The 24,620-nt window shown below is 49.3% G+C and overlaps 1 protein-coding gene across 1 annotated transcript in view; it reads left to right on the forward strand.

Annotated features, from left to right (window-relative positions):
- The window catches only part of LOC148539149 (receptor-type tyrosine-protein phosphatase eta-like), a 294,391-nt gene that overhangs the window by 43,325 nt on the left and 226,446 nt on the right, over positions 1-24,620 (forward strand). Inside the window, exons 12-13 of the mRNA XM_088451820.1 lie at positions 36-311; positions 11,237-11,497. Of these exons, the coding sequence (XP_088307946.1) occupies positions 36-311; positions 11,237-11,497 (537 nt within the window). The remainder of the gene's footprint in view (positions 1-35; positions 312-11,236; positions 11,498-24,620) is intronic.

Here is a 24,620-nt window from a genome sequence, read left to right on the forward strand (position 1 = left end):
CTCACTGATCCTGTGTGTTATTTCTCTCATCATAGAACCGATGCCGGTGACATCACTGATAAACACTTCATCTTCCACGGTCTCTGTTGCTCTGTCCTGGAGTAAACCCAATGAGTATCAGGCATCTTACACCTACAGAGTCCAGACAAATGTCACATCATCAGCTACAATGATAAATAATACAATAGTGACTAATGTATCAGCTACAATAATGAATCTAACACCAGGAGAAACATATACATTCATGGTATATACAAGAGCTGGTGATAATGTTACTGAGTCTGACCCTGTGTCAGTAACTACCTGCACATGTGAGTACAATCCTGATCATGATAAGGTCTGGGGATCTGCAGAACAAATAGTTATTGTGATGTGATGTATGTATTTTTATGGCCACATGTGTTGGTTAGCATGTTGTGACAAAAACACCAGCCTGGTGAGTAAATTGTAGCAATGAGAAGTGCTGGCCAGACACCAGAGGGCATTCAGTATGAAAAGCCGGCTGCCGCATGACCGTCAGTTCGATTCCCGGCTGCGGCAGCCCGACAATAGAGCAGAGCCCGGCAGCGGAGGCCCGACAGCGCTGGAAATCCCGATCGTCCCTAAGGTAAGTACTTACTAACCTAACCAACCACCCTAACCCTCCTTAGGGGTGCCTAACCCTAACCTCCCCCCCAAGTGCCTAACCCTAACCTCCCCCCTCCCCCCTGTACGTGCCTAACCCTAACCCCCCCTTCCCCGCTGCCTAAACCTAAGTCCCCCAGGGGGGTGCCTAACCCTAAGTCCCCCCAGGGGTGCCTAACCCTAACCCTCCCTCCCTCTAGCCTAACCCTCCCGGGGGGGTGCCTAACCCTAAGTCCCCTCGGGTGCCCTAAACCTAACCCTCCCCCCTGCGGCTGTCCGCTCGCAGCGCACGGCATCCCTTTGATCGGAATGCCGGGCGCCTGTCATTTAACCCTAGGCGGGATAGAGGATTCGGAGTACTGGCGGTAGGGATTGCGGCCGCCGGCTTCCTAAACGTATCCCACCGGAGGACCTGGAAGCTCCTGTCTGGAGAAATGCGCCTCATGCGCCTCATTCTATACCCAAGTGTCTATCCCCAATGCAAATGGAAATGGACTGTTATTGATTAACAGATGGGCCCTGAGTGTCACCCAAAACCCGCTGCTTCTTCCAGGCCAGCCACCAAACGAATGGAGTATGTGCAGAGAGTTTGAGCGAATGGCTGTTAATAACAGGCTGCTTTTAGGAGAAGACAGGAAGCACTGAGGAAAAGTGAGGATGGAATTGGGGAGCGGCTGAGAAAGATGAACGAGGTGACACAGAGAGGAGTGACTGCTAGGACAAGAGAGAGAGAGAATACAGGGTATGGAAAGTGTGGGGACACAGAGAGGAGTGACTGCTAGGACAGGAGAGAGAGAGAGACTACAGAGACAGGGGAGTGTGGGGACACAGAGAGGAGTGACTGCTAGGACAGGAGAGAGAGATTACACAGAGAGGAGTGACTGCTAGGATTGGAGAGAGAGACTACAGAAACAGGGTAGTGTGGGGGAACAGTGAGGGGGTGGAGGCCAGTTGTGCTAGCTAGGCTCACTCTTATAGGAAATCACCTTGGCACGTATAGCCTAGTGAGCACATTAAATAAAAAAACACACCTTTGGATATAGTCATTCATAAATACTGGTTGGTGTTTCTTGTAAAAATATTTATTATATATAGGCTTTTGAGATATAAATTCCCAGCTAGGTGAAAGTTTTAAAGCAAAATATATACAGTATATATATATATATATATATATATATATATATATATATACACAGTACGTTCTCACAGCTCATATATAAGTTGTCACAATCCGTACAGGAAGTTCCTCAGGTGAGGTCGCGGCCCTCCGGACAGGTACCTGGGAGTTGCAGGAAGACCGGAAACTATATTAGAGAGAGTTGCAGTGGGAACCCTTGAAATGTAATAACACTAGGAAACACTAGAATAGGAGATCGACTCACAGACTTGCTCTGAGAACACAGGAAGATGTAAACACAGGAATGCACTGAGAATTGTTGGAAATCCAGTCGCAGGCTTGCTCTGAGAAACACAGGGAAATGTAGATACAGGAATGTACTGAGAATTGTTAGGGATCCAGTTGCAGGCTTGCTCTGAGAAATACAGGGATTTATACAGAGAGCTAAACTAGTAATCAGCATGAAAGCTGACACCTGTAACACAGGGAGGCAGCTGGGGAGCTGAACAGCACACTAATAAACAACACAAGAGCTGCTACATGAAAAACTGGAGTTCAGTGAGAGAACTGAAGTGACACGCTGGGAGTCAGCATGGGAGCTGATACAAATAACACTGGAAGACAACGAGAAGGCTGAAGCAATACACTGAGGATTCTACATGGAGAAACCCTGGTGAGTATCACAGTCACTGGAACAGCGAAGTTGAACAGCAGCTTCCTGTTCCTGGAGTCAGACTTAAATACCCTTAAGTAGCTGGTCATTGGATCAGCTGAGTGACTGCAGGACTACCATTGGGAGAGACTAGTCAAGTGATATGGACCTGTGCCTATGCCCTGCACCCCGGGAACCAGGATGCATGCATGGAAGTCCTAGCAGACCCCAGGGAGAATACTCAGTCACCACTCACCTCCACTCCCAGCAACTGAACACCTAAGCCCAAGCACGCCGGCACAGAGGTGAGTAGCGGCAAAACCCCAGGCCGCATCCTGACATAAGTGAGAGAGTGGCAGGAGAAAATGTATCCCAGTTGTTAATAATGGCACAAAACATTTGTGCAATAGTCCCCTTGTACTTCTGGTAATTGTTATGTTCTAGATCAGTGATTTTCAACCACTGTGCCGCGAGCGGTTCCCAAGTGTGCCGCCGGGAGATGTCCCTCACAGCTTACCTGTATCTATTTATTTCCCTAACTTTGTGTCGGGGCAGCGCTGAGCTCTTCCGCGTTGCTCATCCGCTGCCCGGGCCATACCAATTGAGACGCGCCGTCGTGACATCATAGGTCACGCACGCCGCGTCGCTGTCCCGCCTGCACAGTACTTCACATTGCTGATGAGCAGTGAATGTGACTGCTGCAAGCCTGCACCAACCGGCGCTGAGGGACTGAAGGATCTGCCCAGTAATGCTACCGAGGGACAGGGAGCTCCAGGTATGGGGTCTATATGTATTATGTTGCTGTCTGTGGGGGCCAGTGTAAATGCGTTTTTTTATGTGGGGACAATGTGTATTATGTTGCTGTCTGTGGGGGCCAGTGTAAATGTGTGTTTTTTATGTGAGGGCAATGTGTATTATGTTGCTGTTTGTGGGGGCCAGTGTAAATGTGTGTTTTTTTATGTGGGGGAAATTTATATTATTATGCTTTCTGGATAGTGTGATTTTTTTTTTTTTTCATTTGTGGGCAGTTTGTTTTATTTTGCTTTCTAGAGGTACCAGTGTAATTGTGTTTTTATGTGGGGACCATGTGTATTATTTTGCCTTCTGTGGGGGCCAGTGTAATTGTTTTTTTAAATGGGGGCCAATGTGTTTTATTTTTGTTTTATGTGGAATCCAATGTGCTTTGTTGGTTTCCGTGGAGGCCAATATATGCGCTTTATTTTCCCCCGTGGGGACCAATGTGCATGTTTTTCTTCATGGGGGACAGATGGTGTGCCCTGGTACTTTTAAAAATTTGTTCGGTGTGCCGCGAGTTCAATAAGGTTGAAAATCTCTGTTCTAGATATAAGTAATCACTGGATCCCTATTAGCAAGAAAAAGTAATCAAAACAAAAAAGTAAAGGGGTAGTGAGTAAATGATATACAAAGTATATGTGTATACCAAAACATCTGATACACATGTAATAAAATACAGGTTGAGTCTCCCATATCCTAAATGGAAACAGAGGTGCGGAGTCTAACTCACTTGGTGGTCTTCACCAGTGACCCCTCCAGTTGGGATTTGGGTTTCACTGCACCAAGTGAGCAGGTCGCGGCCCTCTGGACAGGTACCTGGGAGTTGCAGGTAGACTGAAAACTATATTAGAGAGAGTTTGCACTGGGAACCCTAGAAACGTAATAACACTAGGAAGATAGAATAGAGATCCACTCACAGACTTGCTCTGAGAAACACAGGAGTGCACTGAGAATTGTTGGAAATCCAGTCACAGGCTTGCTCTGAGAAACACATGGAAATGTAGACACATGAATCCACTGAGAACTGTTAGGCATCCAGTTGCAAGCTTGCTCTGAGAAGCACAGGGATGCAACCTGAGAGCTAAACTAGTAATCAGCATGAAAGCTGACACCTGTAAGACAGGGAGGCAGCTGGGGAGCTGAACAACACACTAATAAACAACACAAGAGCTGAAAAACTGGAGTTCAGTGAGAGAACTGAAGTGACATGCTGGGACTCTGCAAGGGAGCTGATACAAATAACACTGGAGGACAGCGAGCGAGAAGGCTGAAGAAACACACTGAGGATTCTACATGGAGAAACACTGGTGAGTATCACAGTCACTGGAACAGCGAAGTTGAACAGCAGCTTCCTGTTCCTGGAGTCAGACTTAAATACACTTAGGTAGCTGGTCATTGGATCAGAGGATCAACTGAGTGACCGCAGGACTACCCTTGGGAGAGACTAGTCAGGTGATTTGGACCAACATTGCTGCGCCCATGCCCGGCACCCCAGGAACCAGGACGCACGCACGGAAGCCCTAGCAGACCCCAGGGAGAATACTCAGTTGCCACTCACCTCCACTTCCAGCAGCTGAACACCTAAGACCAAGCACGCTGGTGCAGAGGTGAGTAGCGGCCGATCCCAGGCCGCATCCTAACATAAGTGAGAGAATGGCAGGAGAAAATGTATCCCAGTTGTTAATAATAGCACAAAAATACGATATCGATCAACCAGAACACCACCAACTTACTAACGATTACAGCGACCAGCGATCAACGATCGCGGGTCCCTATAGTAACCTGCTCGATATCGAACAAGTTGGCTTGCATGCACGGCCAATATCGTTATCCTCCATACGTGCCCGCGCATTGCAGAAATGGCTTTTTTCACAGTACAGATTTTCACTTTGAATGCATTTTTTTATGTTTTGTAGTAACAATAAACAAACTGATTGATTAATCAGCTAACCAGGAATGATGACGGCGCAGGAAAGTCAAAGCCAAAGGGATAAGTAGCAGGAAGGTGGGGTGACAGGCCAAGGTCAAAACGTTCAGGATGGAATGATGCCAAAGATTAATGTAGGAGATGCAGGAACAACCGCGACATACACAACAGTAATGTTCTGGAACATCGGAGAAGTCTAATACTCTGGCAATAGCTCTAAACAACAACTGCAAAACAATGAGTAGCCTCTGCAAGGCGTTCAGTATAAAGTGCTGCACATTTTACTCCCCCCTCCCCAGAAAGAATCAATCCCGGCTCATAGTATTAGGGTTATGCCCCACTCGCTGGTGTAATGGGTAAGGGGTTATAAATATTGCTAAAGGAAAAAATAATAATTTTGTTCTTTACTAGCACACTACTATCTAGGCTCACTCTTATAGGAAATCACATTGGCACGTATAGCCTAGTGAGCACTTTCCTTTGGATACAGTCATTCATGTACTGTACATGAATAGTGATTGAATAAAACATAACTTTTAATATATCTCTAGTAAGAGTCACTGTGGATATAGGGGTCAATGTACTTAGCAGTGCTAGGAGACAGAGTGAAAAGTGATAAGTCTGTGATCAGGTACCAGCCAATCAGCTTCCAACTGTCATCTCACAGGCTGTGTTTGAAAAATGACAGTTGGGAGCTGATTGGCTGGCACTTATCACAGACATCACTTTTCACTCTGTCTCCTAACACTGCTTAGTACATAGACCCCATAGTCATTATAGGTAAATAAACGAGATAAGAACAATTAATGAAACAACAACAGTGTTTATAAATATTGGTTGGTGTTTCTTAAGGTGCATACACACGGAGCGATCAGACAACGATAACGATATCGCTGTCTGATCGTCCTGCGCCCTCCCTGGTGTGCTGGATGATCGATATCGATCATCCAGAACACCACCAACTTACTAACGATTACAGCGACCAGCGATCAACGATCGCGGGTCCCTATAGTAACCTGCTCGATATCGAACAAGTTGGCCTACATGCATGGCCGATGGACGATATCGTTATTCTCCATACGTGCCCGCGCATTGCAGGTCGTTGGTGGGCTGGAAGGGGCCAAAAACTGAACGATTTCAGCGATAGCAATATGAACGATATCGTTATCTCTCAAATCGACCAGTTTTGTCACACCATGTGTAGCCAGCTTTAGTATGTATGTATATGTTCTCACAGGTCATATGTAAGTGAGAGAATGGCAGGAGAAAATGTATCCCAGTTCTTAATAATAGCACAAAACGTTTGTGCAATAGTCCCCCTTGTACTTCTGTTAATTGTTATGGTTTAGATTAGGGGTGTGCACCGGCCACTTTTCGTGTTTTGTGTTTTGGTTTTGGATCTAGATCTTTCTTCGTGTTTTGGATCTGGATTGGTTTTGCCAAAACCACCCTTCCGTGTTTTGGGTTCTGGGTTTTGTGTTTTGGATCTGTATTTTTTTTTAAAAAAAGCATAAAAACAGCTAAAATCACAGAATTTGTGGGTTTTTCTGCTCCTATGCTATTATTAACCTCAATAACCTTAATTTCCACTCATTTCCAGTCTATTCTGAACACCTCACACCTCACAATAGTGTTTTTATATCCAAAAGGTTGCACCGAGGCAGCTGGATGACTATGCTAAGAGATACGAGTGGGCGGCACAAACACGTGGTCCATCTAGGAGTGACACTGCAGTGGCAGACAGGATGGCAGTTTGAAAAACTAGGCCCCAAACAGTACATAATTCAAAGAAAAAAAAGAGGTGCAAGATGGAATTGTCCTTGGGCCTTCCCACCCACCCTTATGTTGTATAAACAGGACATGCACACTTTAACAAACCAAACATTTCAGCGCCATGGTCTGCCACACGACTGTGGCTGAAATGATTGGTTCGTTTGGGCCCCCACAAAACAAGCTGGCAATTAATCTGTCCCTGCACAAACTGGCTCTACGGAGGCAAGATGTCGTCCTCATCCTCCTTATCCACCGATTCCTCACCCTCTTCAGTGTTGTGTACATCCTCATCCTCACAGAGTATTAATTCGTCCCCGCTGGAATCCACAACCACAGGTCCCTTTGTACGTTCTGGAGGCTGGTCTCTCTGGAAGAGTTGATAATTCATTTTATGAACATCATCTTCTCCACATTTTGTGGAAGCAACCTCCTACGCCTTTCGCTGACAAGGTTCCCGGCTGCACTAAACACTCTTTCGGAGTACACACTGGAGGGGGGGCAACTCAGGTAAAATAGAGCCAGTTTGTACAGGGACCTCCAAATTGCTTCTTTTTCCTGCCAGTACAGGTACGGACTGTCTGACATGCCTACTTGGATGCTGTCGCCGATGTAATCCTTTAACAGACAGACGCACGCTTGTCGCTGCTGCTTTAAGGATGCAGGTGCAGCTACAGCCCACACAATTCACAAAGACAGAAAAAAAAAGAATATTTTTATTGTTTGTGGAGCACACTTTGAGGGTGTCACCACCCTTTAACAGACAGACGCACGCTTGTCGCTGCTGCTTTAAGGATGCAAGTGCGGCTACAGCCCACACAATTCACAAAGACAGAAAAAAAAGAAGAATATTTTTATTGTTTGTGGAGCACACTTTGAGGGTGTCACCACCCTTTAACAGACAGACGCACGCTTGTCGCTGCTGCTTTAAGGATGCAGGTGCGGCTACAGCCCACACATTTCACAAATAGAAAAAAAAAGAAGAATTTTTTTATTGTTTGTGGAGCGCACTTTGAGGGTTACACCACCCTTTAACAGACAGACGCACGCTTGTCGCTGCTGCTTTGAGGATGCAGGTGGAATCTAGATGGGATTTGGAACCGGGGACACACTACCTCCATCAATTGTCTAAATCCCACTGCACTAATGGCGGATACCGGATGCACGTCTAACACCAACATAGCAGTCAAGGCCTCAGTTATACGTTTTGCTTCAGGATGACTGCTGTCGTACTTCATCCTCATCGCTAGGGACTGTTGGAGGGTCAATTGTTTAGTAAAAGTAGTGGTGTTCCTACTTCCTCTCTGGGATGATGAACAACTCCCAGCAGCAGCAACAGCACTAGGAGGAAGTGGTTCTTGATCTTTCCCTATTTTATTTTTATCGGAGAAAGTTTGGTCCTCCATTTATGTTATATTGATATATACGTGCGGCTAAGGCGCACACAAACACAGAAAATATTTTTTTTTTTTGCTGGAGAGTAGTGCACTTTGTGGGTTACACCACCCTTTAAGAAATGAGCCAGCCGGCTCTTTACTTATGGGAAACAGGCGCACGCTTGGCGCTGCTCCTTTGTTGATGCACATGCGGCTACTGCGCACACAATTCACAAGCACAGAAAATATTTTTTTATTTGGTTTGGAGTGTACTTTGGGGGTTACAGCACCCTTTAATGGTCAAGCCAGCCGGCCCTTTACTTATGACACAGGCGCACGCTTGGCACGACTTTGTTGATGTACGTGCGGCTACTGCGCACACAATTCACAAACACAGAAAATATTTTTTTATTTGGTTTGGACTGGAGTGTACTTTGGGGGTTACAGCACCCTTTAACGGTCAAGCCAGCCGGCCCTTTACTTATGACACAGGCGCACGCTTGGCACGACTTTGTTGATGCACGTGCGGCTACTGCGCACACAATTCACAAACACAGAAAATATATATTTTTTTGGTTTGGACTGGAGTGTACTTTGGGGGTTACAGCACCCTTTAACGGTCAAGCCAGCCGGCCCTTTACTTATGACACAGGCGCACGCTTGGCACTACTTTGTTGATGCACGTGCGGCTACTGCGCACACAATTCACAAACACAGAAAATATTTTTTTATTTGGTTTGGACTGGAGTGTACTTTGGGGGTTACAGCACCCTTTAACGGTCAAGCCAGCCGGCCCTTTACTTATGACACAGGCGCACGCTTGGCACTACTTTGTTGATGCACGTGCGGCTACTGCACACACAATTCACAAACACAGAAAATAATTTTTTATTTGGTTTGGAGTGTACTTTGGGGGTTACAGCACCCTTTAACGGTCAAGCCAGCCGGCCCTTTACTTATGACACAGGCGCACGCTTGGCACTACTTTGTTGATGCACGTGCGGCTACTGCGCACACAATTCACAAACACAGAAAAAATATTATTTTTTTTTAGCACTTGGGGGAGCACCCCTGACGGACAGAGCACCCCCTGGACAACACTACAGGACCCCTTTAGGACTGGGACACTGCACAGGACTTTGGAGTGGACACAGCCCCTATGGACAACTGACTGCACAACACAGTCCAGCCAGCCCCTATGGACTTTGAAGTAGTGGACACAGCCCCTATTAACAACAGCAGCACAGCACAACACAGCCAGCCCCTATGGACTTTGAAGTAGTGGACACAGCCCCTATGGACAACAGCAGCACAGCGCAGCACAGTACAGCACAACACTACTCTGCACTACACAGCCCAGCCAGCCCTAACTCCCAAATGGCGCCGACGCGGGTACCTTATATAGGATCCAAAACCCGCGAGACCCGGAAGGCGGGATGATGACGTTTTGCCTCGATTTCAGATCCGAGTCAGACGGGAAAAGTCGAGCCTGATTCTGATCGGCCTCGGATCGGGGAGGCTCGGGGGGTTCGGATTTCAGAAATCCGAACCCGCTCACCCCTAGTTTAGATATAAGTAATCACTGGATCCCTATTAGCAAGAACAAGTAATCAAAACAATATAAGCAAAGGGGTAGTGAGTAGATGATATACAAAGTATATGTGTATACCAAAACATCTGATACACATGTAATAAAGTACTGCAAGAGTCATTGATGGTGTCACTGCGCTGCTAAGGTACCAATCATACACTGAAGCACAGGAAGAGAGATCCATACATATTATAAGGAAGAGCATATAATACCACAATGATCATTAATAATATCACTGCACTGCAGAAATGATAATCAGAAACTGAAAAAGAGATACATAGATCATAATCCTGTAGAAGCAAAATGTACTAATCCACATTTAAATATGTATTATAATATATCCACCGGTATCCTGGGATTGTAAGGAGTGACCAAATTAACCAACAAATTAGGGGCGTTTTAAGAGAGGATGGGGCCCACACTGAGTCTGCACACAGGCCCTCTCCTATCTTAAAGCGCCCCTGCCTCTTACGTACCAGCAGCCTCCCCAGCCCCGAACACGCTGATGTGTGTTAGGCTGCTGTGGGGCCAGGGAGGCTGCTTACTTTTATAAATATTTTGATTTTCTAAGGGGACCATGCCACCTGCGATTAGGCTACACACCCCGGAAAGTACCAGGACCTGACCCAGCTCTCTATGGGCCTGCATGTAGACATTAGCATCATTCAGCAGTAGCGGCTGCGACAATCACCACAGCTGTTACTGCTTCCCGTGATACTCTGACCCAGAGACAGACCTCCCAGCTCCACACTGTATACCCCGATGTTCAGACTCCAGTGTCCACCAATAAACTGCGTAAAATTGATTTAACATAAATATGAAAATCTCATTTTCATAAAATTGTAATCATGTGAGGTGGGGGTGATCAGATGCAGCCATTAGTTCCAGTTTGGGGGCCTTTTGCTCTCCCTGGGTTCACTTTACCAGGAAAGCTCATTCACTTCTGTAAGGACATAGGAAGACGATAGTAAGTATTGTGCCCGTGCTATTCACGCCTCAGATTACCCTCATTCATCCCGGTGCTGGGCTGCCTTTATATTGATTGGACCATAACTTATTGGGGTTAAATTCTGCCTGTCAGATGCGCACTAGCAATGAGGGGTTCCCCCCCCCCCCACCTTCGTACTACTAGACAGATATAAAGCCGAGAATAATTTGCTGCCATTTATTAGAACGAGCAAGTTTACCATGTATCAGACAGATTATGCTGATTTGCATTATTCCTACAAACCCACAGAACGTTTGTCATGACTAGAACTGTAATTTGTGCACTGGATGCTGGAAGGGGGAACTTACAAATAATTGGTAGATCAAATAGTGATAAGTGTTATGGTGTTAAGTAAATAAATACTAAACATAATATCTTTGTGTCATTTCCCTTTAGTTCCCGGACTCGCTGCCTCGATCACACTCACCAATTACAAGTCAGTTGATGTTATTGGAGTCTCATGGACGACACCAGCAGGAAAAGTGGATCATTATATTGTCAGTCTAACAGGAGCCATAAATAAGACAGAACAAGCTAATTCTACACAGACACAATGGAATATGACAGGGTTATTACCGGGCAGAGAATATACAGTCACTGTACAGACACTTAGCGGTAACTGCAGCCAGACATCCGCCCCAGTGACAGAGGCAACATGTGAGTATGACCGGGGTCACGTGACCTTCTTATCATGTGATCATACATAGATACCGCACTTCTTGTCCTGTAAATGCCTCTTCCTCTTTCTCCCAATCTAGAGGACACTGGGCCTGATTCAGACCCGGTCGCTAAGCCGCAGACGCACGCTATGGGCAGTTGTCGCCCGTCTGCGCATGCGTATGCTGCAAAATACGCATACGCGAACCAGTCACTGCGTCCAGGAATCGTGTGCTCGTAGTACACAGACTGGACGCTACTTTGAGTGACAGATAGCGCCGTTTTTGGGTGGTAACAGGAATGTGCTTGTGAACGGGGGAGTAGTGCTGCGAACGCAGGCGTGTCAGGGCATCAAAACGGAGTGTTATGGGTGTGCATAATTAGCATGGAAGTGTCATTGTACACATCACTTGGTTGTATTTCAGCCTACAGTGATCGCAGTGCTTGCGGCGGGGTAGGGTCAACCTCAAGTGCTGCGTGCAGCTCCGATGGCTCTCGATGGTTCTGATTAATCATACACTTCCTGGAGATGACGTGTGTTAAGAAAGAAAAGTGGGCGTCTTTAGACTGGTGTGCGTTCGCTCTGCCGTCACTCTCTAAGACATAGAGGGCGTCCTTACACCAGACAGTGCTATCGCATAATTTGCATACCCGGCCCGTTTTGGCTGCGAGAGAGCGCAGCTTAGCGTCCGGGTCTGAATCGACCCCACTGTCCCATTGGCTGCTTAGAGCTGGTCTCTGGAGTTCCTCCCCTCTAACCCCTCTTCATGGGATCTTTCCAGTTTCAACTAAATGCCCAAGGAGTTAATACTATGGGTCCCATTTATCAATGAGTTTTAGCATACGCAATGAGTTTTGAAACTCGTTGCGTATGATGAATGGTGCTCCAGCCAATCAGCTCCCAAATGTCATTTTTCAAACAGATTACAGTTGTGAGCTCATTGGCTGGAGCACCATTATCAATCATACGCAATGATTTTTTTAAAACATGGGCCCCAATATTTCAACAGTCTTCTTATGGCAGCTAATTTTACTGCCATATATGTCTTATATTGCTTTTATTTTGATTACATTTTTTAGTATGCTTCTTTGCATCTTGTAATTACTCCAGTGCGGGAATGGGTAATCTATGAGGGGAGCAAAGTCAGTTCAGTCTTCACCCTCCGCGGCCGTCTATAAAACAGGGACAGGCTCCAGGCGGCGGCTACTTCCTCACCCTGGGCCTGATTCTGAGTTTCATTCAATAGTGAATGCAAACAGCGTCTATTGGTCGCCCGTCTGCGAGTGTATGCAAATGTCCTACAGACTTCTTCTCTTGTGTACATGCATGCATTAGTAACCACCTCTAAGTCACCGCCCAGGGACGCCATCACTTTTCCATCACATTTCTGATACCGTATGTCCCGATCACAATACGAGTGTTACTTACCCCAGAGACCCAAGGTTCTCTTGAGCAGACACCGGGACAGTGCCAATCATTCTGCTAGAAGAGTCTTATGCCGGGTGCAGACGACACCCGGCATAAGACGACATGTCAGGCACATCGTCTAGTGTGTACCTGCTATGTCACTGACGATGCGCGCTCCCGCATGCAGGTCCGATGGGCGACATAGTTAGCGAGGGCCTTGCTGTGTTCAGTGTGTAAGCACTTGTCCATGCCATTGTGCACGACGTCGGCACACACTAGGCATCGAGTAGTGTGTACTGGCAGTACAGGGCGGTCTTATACGCCATGCCTTCTTTCCAACCCAAATTGATATCTGGGTCCCATCTTAAGCAGGAACATAGTTCTTCCTTCTCCTATACCGGTGCTGAAAGCAAATGTGTTTCTGCATGCGCACAAGTCTGAATAAGCGAAACACTAATGACGTGCCCATGGCACACCCCTGTATTGCTTATCCTACCCAGAGCCAGCCCCAGACAATAATTTGGTGCCCTAGGCAAAATTTGGACCGGTGTCCCCTAGCAGATAATCCCACCAGCAATCTTATGTTGGGTACACACTAGACGATGTCTAGTGTACCCGACCTCGTCAACGACTGGACCCGGTAGGGGAGACGGCATCGCCAAGTGCAATACACACTTGCAGATGCGGCAGCGACGGTGGGGGCCACACTGCATTCGGCAGCATGGCTCTCGCTAACAATATCCCCCGATAGCCCTTCATGCAGGGTGATGGAGGATGTCGCTGATGACATATGGCTATAAAATACATATTAAAAAAATCTATTATTGTGTGTTCTATGGCAAAACTAAATAAATATAAAAATAAATAACTAACTTGGCTACTCACACATGCCGATCAACAGCGTGCGTTCCACAGCGAGTCAGGGTACCTCCCCCACGTGTAGTGACGTATTACCCGAATTGGAACTACTGTATAATTCTAATTCCCCTGTATGGAGAGCACAGGTCACAACAGCCAATCAGCAGCGCCATGCGTTCCATAACCAACACAGCAGAGAGTGCGACCGCCTCCCGCCACTTTCTACAAGTGGAACGCGCCGGCCCGCCCATCCATTCAAAATTCCACCGCCCAAACAGCCAGGAAGCACCTAGGTGAGTACATTAATTATAACAACAATAAAAGGTGAACAAGCACCATAGTAACTACACATTGATATATAAACAATCCAGAATATGGTAATATACCATTAGTATATAAGGATAGTAAAAAAAAAAAAAAAAATTATAATATATATATATATATATATATATACACAGTGGCATAACTATGGAGGGTGCAAGGGGTGCGGTTGCTATGGGGCCCGGCGGCTTAGGGGGCCCGGTGGCCCAGCAAGCAACCCCGCCCCTGCACCCTGACAAGTCTTTTTTATTACTTTTTTGGCCGTTCCCCGGTGGGCCCCACTCAACCATTAGGGGAGGGGGGCTTATGACGCTATCGTACCTCCCCTGCCAGCCGATCCATCACCAGCATGGCATGGTTGACTACTGCTGCCTGGCCTGCTCTGCCTCTTATCCACGCCCCTCCCAGGCAGTTCCAATAGAGCACTGAGTGAGAGCCTCTGGATGATGACTCACTGACTGTAGTGTTTGTGCTGTATTCCAAAGCCGCAGGTGTGTGTTTCTCATGTTGGGGGGAGGGAAGGTCTGTCAGTATGTGTGTCTGTGTGTGTCAGTGAGGCTGTGTGTCTGTGCATAGGTGGATTCAGGAGGGGGGGCTGTGTGTTTGTATCAGTGAGGGACAGTGTGTGCCTGTATCTGTCTTTATCAGTGAGGTTGTGTGTGTCATTGAGGTTGTGTGTGTCAGTGAGATTGTGTGTCTGTGTCAGTGTGTCTGTGTATAGGTGGATTCAGGAGGAGGGGCACAAGGGGGGGGGCTGTGTGTCTGTATCAGTTAGGGACAGTGTGTGGCTGTATCTGTATCAGTGAGGCTGTGTGTGCCAGTGAGGTTGTGTGTGTCAGTGAGATTGTGTGTCTGTGTCAGTGTGTCTGTGCATAGGTGGATTCAGGAGGAGGGGCACAAGGGGGGGGGGGCTGTGTGTCTGTATCAGTTAGGGACAGTGTGTGGCTGTATCTGTCTTTATCAGTGAGGTTGTGTGTGTCATTGAGGTTGTGTGTGTCAGTGAGATTGTGTGTCTGTGTCAGTGTGTCTGTGTATAGGTGGATTCAGGAGGAGGGGCACAAGGGGGGGGGGCTGTGTGTCTGTATCAGTTAGGGACAGTGTGTGGCTGTATCTGTATCAGTGAGGCTGTGTGTGCCAGTGAGGTTGTGTGTGTCAGTGAGATTGTGTGTCTGTGTCAGTGTGTCTGTGCATAGGTGGATTCAGGAGGAGGGGCACAAGGGGGGGGGGGGGCTGTGTGTCTGTATCAGTTAGGGACAGTGTGTGCCTGTATCTGTCTTTATCAGTGAGGTTGTGTGTGTCATTGAGGTTGTGTGTGTCAGTGAGATTGTGTGTCTGTGTCAGTGTGTCTGTGTATAGGTGGATTCAGGAGGAGGGGCACAAGGGGGGGGGGCTGTGTGTCTGTATCAGTTAGGGACAGTGTGTGGCTGTATCTGTATCAGTGAGGCTGTGTGTGCCAGTGAGGTTGTGTGTGTCAGTGAGATTGTGTGTCTGTGTCAGTGTGTCTGTGTATAGGTGGATTCAGGAGGAGGGGCACAAGGGGGGGGGGCTGTGTGTCTGTATCAGTTAGGGACAGTGTGTGGCTGTATCTGTATCAGTGAGGCTGTGTGTGCCAGTGAGGTTGTGTGTGTCAGTGAGATTGTGTGTCTGTGTCAGTGTGTCTGTGCATAGGTGGATTCAGGAGGAGGGGCACAAGGGGGGGGGGGGGGCTGTGTGTCTGTATCAGTTAGGGACAGTGTGTGCCTGTATCTGTCTTTATCAGTGAGGTTGTGTGTGTCAGTGAGATTGTGTGTCTGTGTCAGTGTGTCTGTGTATAGGTGGATTCAGGAGGAGGGGCACAAGGGGGGGGGGGCTGTGTGTCTGTATCAGTGAGGGACAGTGTGTGCCTGTATCTGTCTTTATCAGTGAGGTTGTGTGTGTCATTGAGGTTGTGTGTGTCAGTGAGATTGTGTGTCTGTGTCAGTGTGTCTGTGTATAGGTGGATTCAGGAGGAGGGGCACAAGGGGGGGGGGCTGTGTGTCTGTATCAGTTAGGGACAGTGTGTGGCTGTATCTGTATCAGTGAGGCTGTGTGTGCCAGTGAGGTTGTGTGTGTCAGTGAGATTGTGTGTCTGTGTCAGTGTGTCTGTGCATAGGTGGATTCAGGAGGAGGGGCACAAGGGGGGGGGGGGCTGTGTGTCTGTATCAGTTAGGGACAGTGTGTGGCTGTATCTGTCTTTATCAGTGAGGTTGTGTGTGTCATTGAGGTTGTGTGTGTCAGTGAGATTGTGTGTCTGTGTCAGTGTGTCTGTGTATAGGTGGATTCAGGAGGAGGGGCACAAGGGGGGGGGGCTGTGTGTCTGTATCAGTTAGGGACAGTGTGTGGCTGTATCTGTATCAGTGAGGCTGTGTGTGCCAGTGAGGTTGTGTGTGTCAGTGAGATTGTGTGTCTGTGTCAGTGTGTCTGTGCATAGGTGGATTCAGGAGGAGGGGCACAAGGGGGGGGGGGGGGGCTGTGTGTCTGTATCAGTTAGGGACAGTGTGTGCCTGTATCTGTCTTTATCAGTGAGGTTGTGTGTGTCATTGAGGTTGTGTGTGTCAGTGAGATTGTGTGTCTGTGTCAGTGTGTCTGTGTATAGGTGGATTCAGGAGGAGGGGCACAAGGGGGGGGGGCTGTGTGTCTGTATCAGTTAGGGACAGTGTGTGGCTGTATCTGTATCAGTGAGGCTGTGTGTGCCAGTGAGGTTGTGTGTGTCAGTGAGATTGTGTGTCTGTGTCAGTGTGTCTGTGTATAGGTGGATTCAGGAGGAGGGGCACAAGGGGGGGGGGCTGTGTGTCTGTATCAGTTAGGGACAGTGTGTGGCTGTATCTGTATCAGTGAGGCTGTGTGTGCCAGTGAGGTTGTGTGTGTCAGTGAGATTGTGTGTCTGTGTCAGTGTGTCTGTGCATAGGTGGATTCAGGAGGAGGGGCACAAGGGGGGGGGGGGGCTGTGTGTCTGTATCAGTTAGGGACAGTGTGTGCCTGTATCTGTCTTTATCAGTGAGGTTGTGTGTGTCAGTGAGATTGTGTGTCTGTGTCAGTGTGTCTGTGTATAGGTGGATTCAGGAGGAGGGGCACAAGGGGGGGGGGGCTGTGTGTCTGTATCAGTTAGGGACAGTGTGTGCCTGTATCTGTCTTTATCAGTGAGGTTGTGTGTGTCATTGAGGTTGTGTGTGTCAGTGAGATTGTGTGTCTGTGTCAGTGTGTCTGTGTATAGGTGGATTCAGGAGGAGGGGCACAAGGGGGGGGGGGGCTGTGTGTCTGTATCAGTTAGGGACAGTGTGTGGCTGTATCTGTATCAGTGAGGCTGTGTGTGCCAGTGAGGTTGTGTGTGTCAGTGAGATTGTGTGTCTGTGTCAGTGTGTCTGTGTATAGGTGGATTCAGGAGGAGGGGCACAAGGGGGGGGGGCTGTGTGTCTGTATCAGTTAGGGACAGTGTGTGGCTGTATCTGTATCAGTGAGGCTGTGTGTGCCAGTGAGGTTGTGTGTGTCAGTGAGATTGTGTGTCTGTGTCAGTGTGTCTGTGTATAGGTGGATTCAGGAGGAGGGGCACAAGGGGGGGGGGCTGTGTGTCTGTATCAGTTAGGGACAGTGTGTGGCTGTATCTGTATCAGTGAGGCTGTGTGTGCCAGTGAGGTTGTGTGTGTCAGTGAGATTGTGTGTCTGTGTCAGTGTGTCTGTGCATAGGTGGATTCAGGAGGAGGGGCACAAGGGGGGGGGGGGGCTGTGTGTCTGTATCAGTTAGGGACAGTGTGTGCCTGTATCTGTCTTTATCAGTGAGGTTGTGTGTGTCATTGAGGTTGTGTGTGTCAGTGAGATTGTGTGTCTGTGTCAGTGTGTCTGTGTATAGGTGGATTCAGGAGGAGGGGCACAAGGGGGGGGGGGGCTGTGTGTCTGTATCAGTTAGGGACAGTGTGTGCCTGTATCTGTCTTTATCAGTGAGGTTGTGTGTGTCATTGAGGTTGTGTGTGTCAGTGAGATTGTGTGTCTGTGTCAGTGTGTCTGTGTATAGGTGGATTCAGGAGGAGGGGCACAAGGGGGGGGGCTGTGTGTCTGTATCAGTTAGGGACAGTGTGTGGCTGTATCTGTATCAGTGAGGCTGTGTGTGCCAGTGAGGTTGTGTGTGTCAGTGAGATTGTGTGTCTGTGTCAGTGTGTCTGTGTATAGGTGGATTCAGGAGGAGGGGCACAAGGGGGGGGGGCTGTGTGTCTGTATCAGTTAGGGACAGTGTGTGGCTGTATCTGTATCAGTGAGGCTGTGTGTGCCAGTGAGGTTGTGTGTGTCAGTGAGATTGTGTGTCTGTGTCAGTGTGTCTGTGTATAGGTGGATTCAGGAGGAGGGGCACAAGGGGGGGGGGGCTGTGTGTCTGTATCAGTTAGGGACAGTGTGTGGCTGTATCTGTATCAGTGAGGCTGTGTGTGCCAGTGAGGTTGTGTGTGTCAGTGAGATTGTGTGTCTGTGTCAGTGTGTCTGTGCATAGGTGGATTCAGGAGGAGGGGCACAAGGGGGGGGGGGGGCTGTGTGTCTGTATCAGTTAGGGACAGTGTGTGGCTGTATCTGTATCAGTGAGGCTGTGTGTGCCAGTGAGGTTGTGTGTGTCAGTGAGATTGTGTGTCTGTGTCAGTGTGTCTGTGTATAGGTGGATTCAGGAGGAGGGGCACAAGGGGGGGGGGGCTGTGTGTCTGTATCAGTTAGGGACAGTGTGTGGCTGTATCTGTATCAGTGAGGCTGTGTGTGCCAGTGAGGTTGTGTGTGTCAGTGAGATTGTGTGTCTGTGTCAGTGTGTCTGTGTATAGGTGGATTCAGGAGGAGGGGCACAAGGGGGGGGGGCTGTGTGTCTGTATCAGTTAGGGACAGTGTGTGGCTGTATCTGTATCAGTAGGCTGTGTGTGCCAGTGAGGTTGTGTGTGTCAGTGAGATTGTGTGTCTGTGTCAGTGTGTCTGTGTATAGGTGGATTCAGGAGGAGGGGCACAAGGGGGGGGGGCTGTGTGTCTGTATCAGTTAGGGACAGTGTGTGGCTGTATCTGTATCAGTGAGGCTGTGTGTGCCAGTGAGGTTGTGTGTGTCAGTGAGATTGTGTGTCTGTGTCAGTGTGTCTGTGCATAGGTGGATTCAGGAGGAGGGGCACAAGGGGGGGGGGGCTGTGTGTCTGTATCAGTTAGGGACAGTGTGTGGCTGTATCTGTATCAGTGAGGCTGTGTGTGCCAGTGAGGTTGTGTGTGTCAGTGAGATTGTGTGTCTGTGTCAGTGTGTCTGTGCATAGGTGGATTCAGGAGGAGGGGCACAAGGGGGGGGGGCTGTGTGTCTGTATCAGTTAGGGACAGTGTGTGGCTGTATCTGTATCAGTGAGGCTGTGTGTGCCAGTGAGGTTGTGTGTGTCAGTGAGATTGTGTGTCTGTGTCAGTGTGTCTGTGCATAGGTGGATTCAGGAGGAGGGGCACAAGGGGGGGGGGCTGTGTGTCTGTATCAGTTAGGGACAGTGTGTGGCTGTATCTGTATCAGTGAGGCTGTGTGTGCCAGTGAGGTTGTGTGTGTCAGTGAGATTGTGTGTCTGTGTCAGTGTGTCTGTGCATAGGTGGATTCAGGAGGAGGGGCACAAGGGGGGGGGGGGCTGTGTGTCTGTATCAGTTAGGGACAGTGTGTGGCTGTATCTGTATCAGTGAGGCTGTGTGTGTTAGTGAGGTTGTGTGTGTCAGTGAGATTGTGTGTCTGTGTCAGTGTGTCTGTGTATAGGTGGATTCAGGAGGAGGGGCACAAGGGGGGGGGCTGTGTGTCTGTATCAGTTAGGGACAGTGTGTGGCTGTATCTGTATCAGTGAGGCTGTGTGTGCCAGTGAGGTTGTGTGTGTCAGTGAGATTGTGTGTCTGTGTCAGTGTGTCTGTGTATAGGTGGATTCAGGAGGAGGGGCACAAGGGGGGGGGGCTGTGTGTCTGTATCAGTTAGGGACAGTGTGTGGCTGTATCTGTATCAGTGAGGCTGTGTGTGCCAGTGAGGTTGTGTGTGTCAGTGAGATTGTGTGTCTGTGTCAGTGTGTCTGTGCATAGGTGGATTCAGGAGGAGGGGCACAAGGGGGGGGGGGGCTGTGTGTCTGTATCAGTGAGGGACAGTGTGTGCCTGTATCTGTCTTTATCAGTGAGGTTGTGTGTGTCATTGAGGTTGTGTGTGTCAGTGAGATTGTGTGTCTGTGTCAGTGTGTCTGTGTATAGGTGGATTCAGGAGGAGGGGCACAAGGGGGGGGGGGCTGTGTGTCTGTATCAGTTAGGGACAGTGTGTGCCTGTATCTGTCTTTATCAGTGAGGTTGTGTGTGTCATTGAGGTTGTGTGTGTCAGTGAGATTGTGTGTCTGTGTCAGTGTGTCTGTGTATAGGTGGATTCAGGAGGAGGGGCACAAGGGGGGGGGGCTGTGTGTCTGTATCAGTTAGGGACAGTGTGTGGCTGTATCTGTATCAGTGAGGCTGTGTGTGCCAGTGAGGTTGTGTGTGTCAGTGAGATTGTGTGTCTGTGTCAGTGTGTCTGTGTATAGGTGGATTCAGGAGGAGGGGCACAAGGGGGGGGGGCTGTGTGTCTGTATCAGTTAGGGACAGTGTGTGGCTGTATCTGTATCAGTGAGGCTGTGTGTGCCAGTGAGGTTGTGTGTGTCAGTGAGATTGTGTGTCTGTGTCAGTGTGTCTGTGTATAGGTGGATTCAGGAGGAGGGGCACAAGGGGGGGGGGCTGTGTGTCTGTATCAGTTAGGGACAGTGTGTGGCTGTATCTGTGTCAGTGTGTCTGTGCATAGGTGGATTCAGGAGGAGGGGCACAAGGGGGGGGGGGGGGCTGTGTGTCTGTATCAGTTAGGGACAGTGTGTGCCTGTATCTGTCTTTATCAGTGAGGTTGTGTGTGTCATTGAGGTTGTGTGTGTCAGTGAGATTGTGTGTCTGTGTCAGTGTGTCTGTGTATAGGTGGATTCAGGAGGAGGGGCACAAGGGGGGGGGGGGCTGTGTGTCTGTATCAGTTAGGGACAGTGTGTGCCTGTATCTGTCTTTATCAGTGAGGTTGTGTGTGTCATTGAGGTTGTGTGTGTCAGTGAGATTGTGTGTCTGTGTCAGTGTGTCTGTGTATAGGTGGATTCAGGAGGAGGGGCACAAGGGGGGGGGGCTGTGTGTCTGTATCAGTTAGGGACAGTGTGTGGCTGTATCTGTATCAGTGAGGCTGTGTGTGCCAGTGAGGTTGTGTGTGTCAGTGAGATTGTGTGTCTGTGTCAGTGTGTCTGTGTATAGGTGGATTCAGGAGGAGGGGCACAAGGGGGGGGGGCTGTGTGTCTGTATCAGTTAGGGACAGTGTGTGGCTGTATCTGTATCAGTGAGGCTGTGTGTGCCAGTGAGGTTGTGTGTGTCAGTGAGATTGTGTGTCTGTGTCAGTGTGTCTGTGTATAGGTGGATTCAGGAGGAGGGGCACAAGGGGGGGGGGCTGTGTGTCTGTATCAGTTAGGGACAGTGTGTGGCTGTATCTGTATCAGTGAGGCTGTGTGTGCCAGTGAGGTTGTGTGTGTCAGTGAGATTGTGTGTCTGTGTCAGTGTGTCTGTGCATAGGTGGATTCAGGAGGAGGGGCACAAGGGGGGGGGGGGGCTGTGTGTCTGTATCAGTTAGGGACAGTGTGTGGCTGTATCTGTATCAGTGAGGCTGTGTGTGCCAGTGAGGTTGTGTGTGTCAGTGAGATTGTGTGTCTGTGTCAGTGTGTCTGTGTATAGGTGGATTCAGGAGGAGGGGCACAAGGGGGGGGGCTGTGTGTCTGTATCAGTTAGGGACAGTGTGTGGCTGTATCTGTATCAGTGAGGCTGTGTGTGCCAGTGAGGTTGTGTGTGTCAGTGAGATTGTGTGTCTGTGTCAGTGTGTCTGTGTATAGGTGGATTCAGGAGGAGGGGCACAAGGGGGGGGGGCTGTGTGTCTGTATCAGTTAGGGACAGTGTGTGGCTGTATCTGTATCAGTGAGGCTGTGTGTGCCAGTGAGGTTGTGTGTGTCAGTGAGATTGTGTGTCTGTGTCAGTGTGTCTGTGTATAGGTGGATTCAGGAGGAGGGGCACAAGGGGGGGGGGCTGTGTGTCTGTATCAGTTAGGGACAGTGTGTGGCTGTATCTGTATCAGTGAGGCTGTGTGTGCCAGTGAGGTTGTGTGTGTCAGTGAGATTGTGTGTCTGTGTCAGTGTGTCTGTGCATAGGTGGATTCAGGAGGAGGGGCACAAGGGGGGGGGGGCTGTGTGTCTGTATCAGTTAGGGACAGTGTGTGGCTGTATCTGTATCAGTGAGGCTGTGTGTGCCAGTGAGGTTGTGTGTGTCAGTGAGATTGTGTGTCTGTGTCAGTGTGTCTGTGCATAGGTGGATTCAGGAGGAGGGGCACAAGGGGGGGGGCTGTGTGTCTGTATCAGTTAGGGACAGTGTGTGGCTGTATCTGTATCAGTGAGGCTGTGTGTGCCAGTGAGGTTGTGTGTGTCAGTGAGATTGTGTGTCTGTGTCAGTGTGTCTGTGCATAGGTGGATTCAGGAGGAGGGGCACAAGGGGGGGGGCTGTGTGTCTGTATCAGTTAGGGACAGTGTGTGGCTGTATCTGTATCAGTGAGGCTGTGTGTGCCAGTGAGGTTGTGTGTGTCAGTGAGATTGTGTGTCTGTGTCAGTGTGTCTGTGCATAGGTGGATTCAGGAGGAGGGGCACAAGGGGGGGGGGCTGTGTGTCTGTATCAGTTAGGGACAGTGTGTGGCTGTATCTGTATCAGTGAGGCTGTGTGTGCCAGTGAGGTTGTGTGTGCCAGTGAGATTGTGTGTCTGTGTCAGTGTGTCTGTGCATAGGTGGATTCAGGAGGGGGGGCTGTGTGTCTGTATCAGTGAGGGACAGTGTGTGGCTGTATCAGTGAGGTTGTGTGTGTCAGTGAGGTTGTGTGCCTGTGTCAGTGTGTCTGTGCATAGGTGGATTCAGGAGGAGGGGCACAAGGGGGGGGGGCTGTGTGTCTGTATCAGTTAGGGACAGTGTGTGGCTGTATCTGTATCAGTGAGGCTGTGTGTGCCAGTGAGGTTGTGTGTGTCAGTGAGATTGTGTGTCTGTGTCAGTGTGTCTGTGTATAGGTGGATTCAGGAGGAGGGCCACAAGGGGGGGGGGCTGTGTGTCTGTATCAGTTAGGGACAGTGTGTGGCTGTATCTGTATCAGTGAGGCTGTGTGTGCCAGTGAGGTTGTGTGTGTCAGTGAGATTGTGTGTCTGTGTCAGTGTGTCTGTGCATAGGTGGATTCAGGAGGAGGGGCACAAGGGGGGGGGGGCTGTGTGTCTGTATCAGTTAGGGACAGTGTGTGGCTGTATCTGTATCAGTGAGGCTGTGTGTGCCAGTGAGGTTGTGTGTGTCAGTGAGATTGTGTGTCTGTGTCAGTGTGTCTGTGCATAGGTGGATTCAGGAGGAGGGGCACAAGGGGGGGGGGCTGTGTGTCTGTATCAGTTAGGGACAGTGTGTGGCTGTATCTGTATCAGTGAGGCTGTGTGTGCCAGTGAGGTTGTGTGTGTCAGTGAGATTGTGTGTCTGTGTCAGTGTGTCTGTGCATAGGTGGATTCAGGAGGAGGGGCACAAGGGGGGGGGGGCTGTGTGTCTGTATCAGTTATGGACAGTGTGTGACTGTATCTGTATCAGTGAGGCTGTGTGTGCCAGTGAGGTTGTGTGTGCCAGTGAGATTGTGTGTCTGTGTCAGTGTGTCTGTGCATAGGTGGATTCAGGAGGGGGGGCTGTGTGTCTGTATCAGTGAGGGACAGTGTGTGGCTGTATCAGTGAGGTTGTGTGTGTCAGTGAGGTTGTGTGCCTGTGTCAGTGTGTCTGTGCATAGGTGGATTCAGGAGGAGGGGCACAAGGGGGGGGGCTGTGTGTCTGTATCAGTTAGGGACAGTGTGTGGCTGTATCTGTATCAGTGAGGCTGTGTGTGCCAGTGAGGTTGTGTGTGTCAGTGAGATTGTGTGTCTGTGTCAGTGTGTCTGTGCATAGGTGGATTCAGGAGGAGGGGCACAAGGGGGGGGGGCTGTGTGTCTGTATCAGTTAGGGACAGTGTGTGGCTGTATCTGTATCAGTGAGGCTGTGTGTGCCAGTGAGGTTGTGTGTGTCAGTGAGATTGTGTGTCTGTGTCAGTGTGTCTGTGCATAGGTGGATTCAGGAGGAGGGGCACAAGGGGGGGGGGCTGTGTGTCTGTATCAGTTAGGGACAGTGTGTGGCTGTATCTGTATCAGTGAGGCTGTGTGTGCCAGTGAGGTTGTGTGTGTCAGTGAGATTGTGTGTCTGTGTCAGTGTGTCTGTGCATAGGTGGATTCAGGAGGAGGGGCACAAGGGGGGGGGGCTGTGTGTCTGTATCAGTTAGGGACAGTGTGTGGCTGTATCTGTATCAGTGAGGCTGTGTGTGCCAGTGAGGTTGTGTGTGTCAGTGAGATTGTGTGTCTGTGTCAGTGTGTCTGTGCATAGGTGGATTCAGGAGGAGGGGCACAAGGGGGGGGGGGCTGTGTGTCTGTATCAGTTAGGGACA

The sequence above is a fragment of the Taudactylus pleione genome, unplaced genomic scaffold (assembly GCF_031769625.1).
Source record: "Taudactylus pleione unplaced genomic scaffold, aTauple2 ptg000027l, whole genome shotgun sequence".
Classification (NCBI taxonomy): domain Eukaryota; kingdom Metazoa; phylum Chordata; class Amphibia; order Anura; family Myobatrachidae; genus Taudactylus; species Taudactylus pleione.